The 3,207-nt window shown below is 40.1% G+C and overlaps 1 protein-coding gene across 1 annotated transcript; it reads left to right on the forward strand.

Annotated features, from left to right (window-relative positions):
* LOC121253300 (myb family transcription factor EFM-like) lies at positions 1-2,766 on the forward strand. The gene is given in 5 exon segments (XM_041153329.1): positions 1-401; positions 932-1,561; positions 1,776-1,852; positions 2,019-2,363; positions 2,366-2,766. Coding segments are annotated over 5 exon segments (1,404 nt in total). The 5' UTR covers positions 1-211; the 3' UTR covers positions 2,528-2,766.
* Positions 2,767-3,207: the final 441 nt, after the last annotated feature.

Below are 3,207 nucleotides of genomic sequence, written 5' to 3' on the forward strand. Positions count from 1 at the left end.
CGATCCTCCCTCGATCCTTCTTGAGTTCACAAACTAACAACATCCTTCTCTCTCTCTCTCTCCCCTTCGCCCACTTGAACTCAAACCTAAAGAAAGAAGCCAAACACCAACTTTTGCTCTTGTTTGTTCCCACATACTTCCTGTTTGTGCATGAACATTACTGCAGTTTTTTGTTGAGCAGCACTCTTGCTGTTTTACGTAACGATCGTAAATGGCATCCCCTTTGGAACTAAGCCTGGACTTCAAGCCCCACAGCTACTCTATGCTTCTGAAGTCTTTTGGAGGCCAAAGTGAACAGACCCAGAAGCTCGAAGACTTCCTTTCTCGCCTCGAGGAAGAACGCCTCAAGATTGATGCTTTCAAGCGCGAGCTTCCCCTTTGCATGCAACTTCTTTCCAATGGTACCATATTTCAGCTTTCTTCCTCATGCATGTTGACAAGCTTAAAATATCTTATTCAAGTTCTTATACAGGCCTTGATTGTTTCTTGATGCTTAGATTTACCTATGGAATACTCATAGATAGACCTTGAGATTCAAATATTATTTTACTAACTATTAATGTCCTATATAGGTTCCAACTTCCTTATTCTTTATCTTTTTCATTTAAGAAGGGAGCTGGGGATATAGTTTTCTTTGTGTGTGAATTGAATTATTAAACTAATCTCTTTGTAATGAATTATAAGCATACGATATTTCTACCGCAAGATAGATAAGTAAGGAAAAATAAGAATAATAATAATTAGAATATGAAGAACAAGAAAAAGAAAGAAGAAAAGAAAGCATAGCCTCGTAGTCCACCAAAGAAAAACTTAAAACAAAATAGGAATTACATCCAATGGAACTTTGCTGATATTTTGTAAATTGGTTTGTATATGTTGTTTCTACATATGCCAATTTTTTACCAACTTTCCTCTCTTTTTTTTTTTTCAGCTCTGGAGGCTCATAGGCAGCAGCTACGGGCCTACAGATCAGCAAACCAAGGTCCAAGGCCGGTTCTCGAAGAATTCATACCCCTCAAACAATCAACATCTGAGAGCTCAGAGAAATCATCAAACAATTCTGACAAGGCAAACTGGATGACATCCGCTCAGTTATGGAGCCAAGCAAGTGACGGAACCAAACCACAATCCACAATTCTATTCCATAACGAACCCGAGATCGGCTTAGATACTTGTCCAAAACTAGCTTTGGATAACAAACAGAGAAATGGAGGTGCATTCCACCCTTTCTCCAAAGAAAGGAACTCGTTCCCGAGTCCAAATTTGAGGGCTCTTCCTGATTTGGCTCTTGCCTCTGCCGAGAGACAGTTGGAGGATAAAAAGTGTTTGGAGACTGAGAATGGGATTTCTTCTCCCAGAAGAGAGGATACCGGTAAGGGTGGCAGTGGTGGGGTCGGGGTTGAGCAAGCAAAACGACCTGGTAATTCTTCAGATGGGCAAACGACTGCAACAACTACAGCTCCTAACACAAATCAGACTCACAGGAAGGCAAGGAGGTGTTGGTCACCAGATTTACATAGGAGATTCGTGAATGCTCTTCAGATGCTTGGTGGTTCTCAAGGTAACGTGGTTCCTTTCTATATTCTAATAAATAAGATGCTATAATGATTTTTTAAAGATATTTTAAAGCACGAAAAATGAACAGTTTCAATTGATAAACACACTACGCGGTGAATATATAGATCGTGATAAGGATCATACATCTAATTATACTGTCATCATCATTATTTGTATTTCTTTAGATTTTTTACTAATATTTTGGGTCATGGAAACAGTGGCAACTCCAAAACAGATCAGGGAGCTGATGAAGGTCGACGGTTTGACCAATGATGAAGTGAAAAGCCACCTGCAGGTATCTCTCTCTCTCTCAGATATGGAGGCAGGCATGAAAGAGCCTTTGTACTATCTTAACATGCCCTGACAACGTACCACACTGCATAACATTCCATATTCTGTAGAAACGTTGTACAGAACTGAAATATATATTAACTTCTACCTTTATCTCTTTTTGTATGCAGAAATACAGGCTTCACACCAGACGACCCAGCCCAAACCCCCAAACAGCCGGAGCCCAAGCACCGCAGCTCGTAGTCCTAGGTGGCATATGGATGCCACCAGAGTATGCCACGGCGGCAGCAGCAGCAGCTCATACGGGAGCCTCAGCCCTATATGGTGCACATCCTGCCTCCCATGCACAACCACACTACTGTGGACCAGGATTGCCACAAGAATTCTATGCTGCACCACCCCCTCCACCTCACGGCCACCAGTTACACCACCACAGTGTCCACCACCAACTCCACGTGTACAATGCCACGTGCCAGACCCATAGCTCACCTAAATCCGATGCCAGAGGACAAGAGATCTGTACCGGTCGGAGAGCATCGAGGATGGAAAGTCGGATAGTAGCAGCTGGAAGGGTACTGAGAGTGGTGAGAATGGAGGGGCGGGAAAAGGGTTGGGTGCACTTAGAAGAGATCATGATGGTGAGGAAAGTAATGGAAGTGGGATCACTCTCAAGTTCTGATCAGGTTTCATTATGCACGTAGAAAGCTTTAGAGTTTAGCTAGGGCTTTAATTAGGGTCTTCATATGTTTTCACCGATCCCACTAATTTGTTTATTCGTACGTTATAAAACATATCAAGGAGGGAGGGTAAAAAGGGCATAATGGAAAAGTGTGTGTTTGTTTTGTTTTCCTTGTACTCTTTATGTCCTCCTAATTGTAAAAGATTAAAGATTGATTATATGGGATTTGGCTTTTTCTGATATTTCTGCCCTTTACCGATTAATGACTGATTTGCCCTTAATATTTACATGAAGACGTGATTAGTTCATTAAAAAAAAAAAAAAAAAATCTTTGTAAGACTTACAAGCTAATATTTTAAATCTACTCTATATAAATATGAGTTTTATAATCTAATATATTACAGTAATTTACGTTAGTTTATAAATTTATTTTTTAATAAAATTTTTTTATGAATAAAATATTTTTCATTTACAAATAACGAGGGGATGGATTTTAATGTAATGTAACCTATATATGAAGAAAAAAACTCTAATCTACTCGATCTCTTCCTTTGTGACTTTCTTCTCCCAACTACTCATCTCTTTTCTTCTTCTTCTTCTTCTTCTTCTTCTTCTTGTCTCATTTTCACCTTCTTCTTGTCATTGGGGGAGAGACTTGCGGCCATGGTTGTGGGTTTCTC

Source organism: Juglans microcarpa x Juglans regia, chromosome 2S, assembly GCF_004785595.1.
Source record: "Juglans microcarpa x Juglans regia isolate MS1-56 chromosome 2S, Jm3101_v1.0, whole genome shotgun sequence".
Lineage (NCBI taxonomy): Eukaryota > Viridiplantae > Streptophyta > Magnoliopsida > Fagales > Juglandaceae > Juglans > Juglans microcarpa x Juglans regia.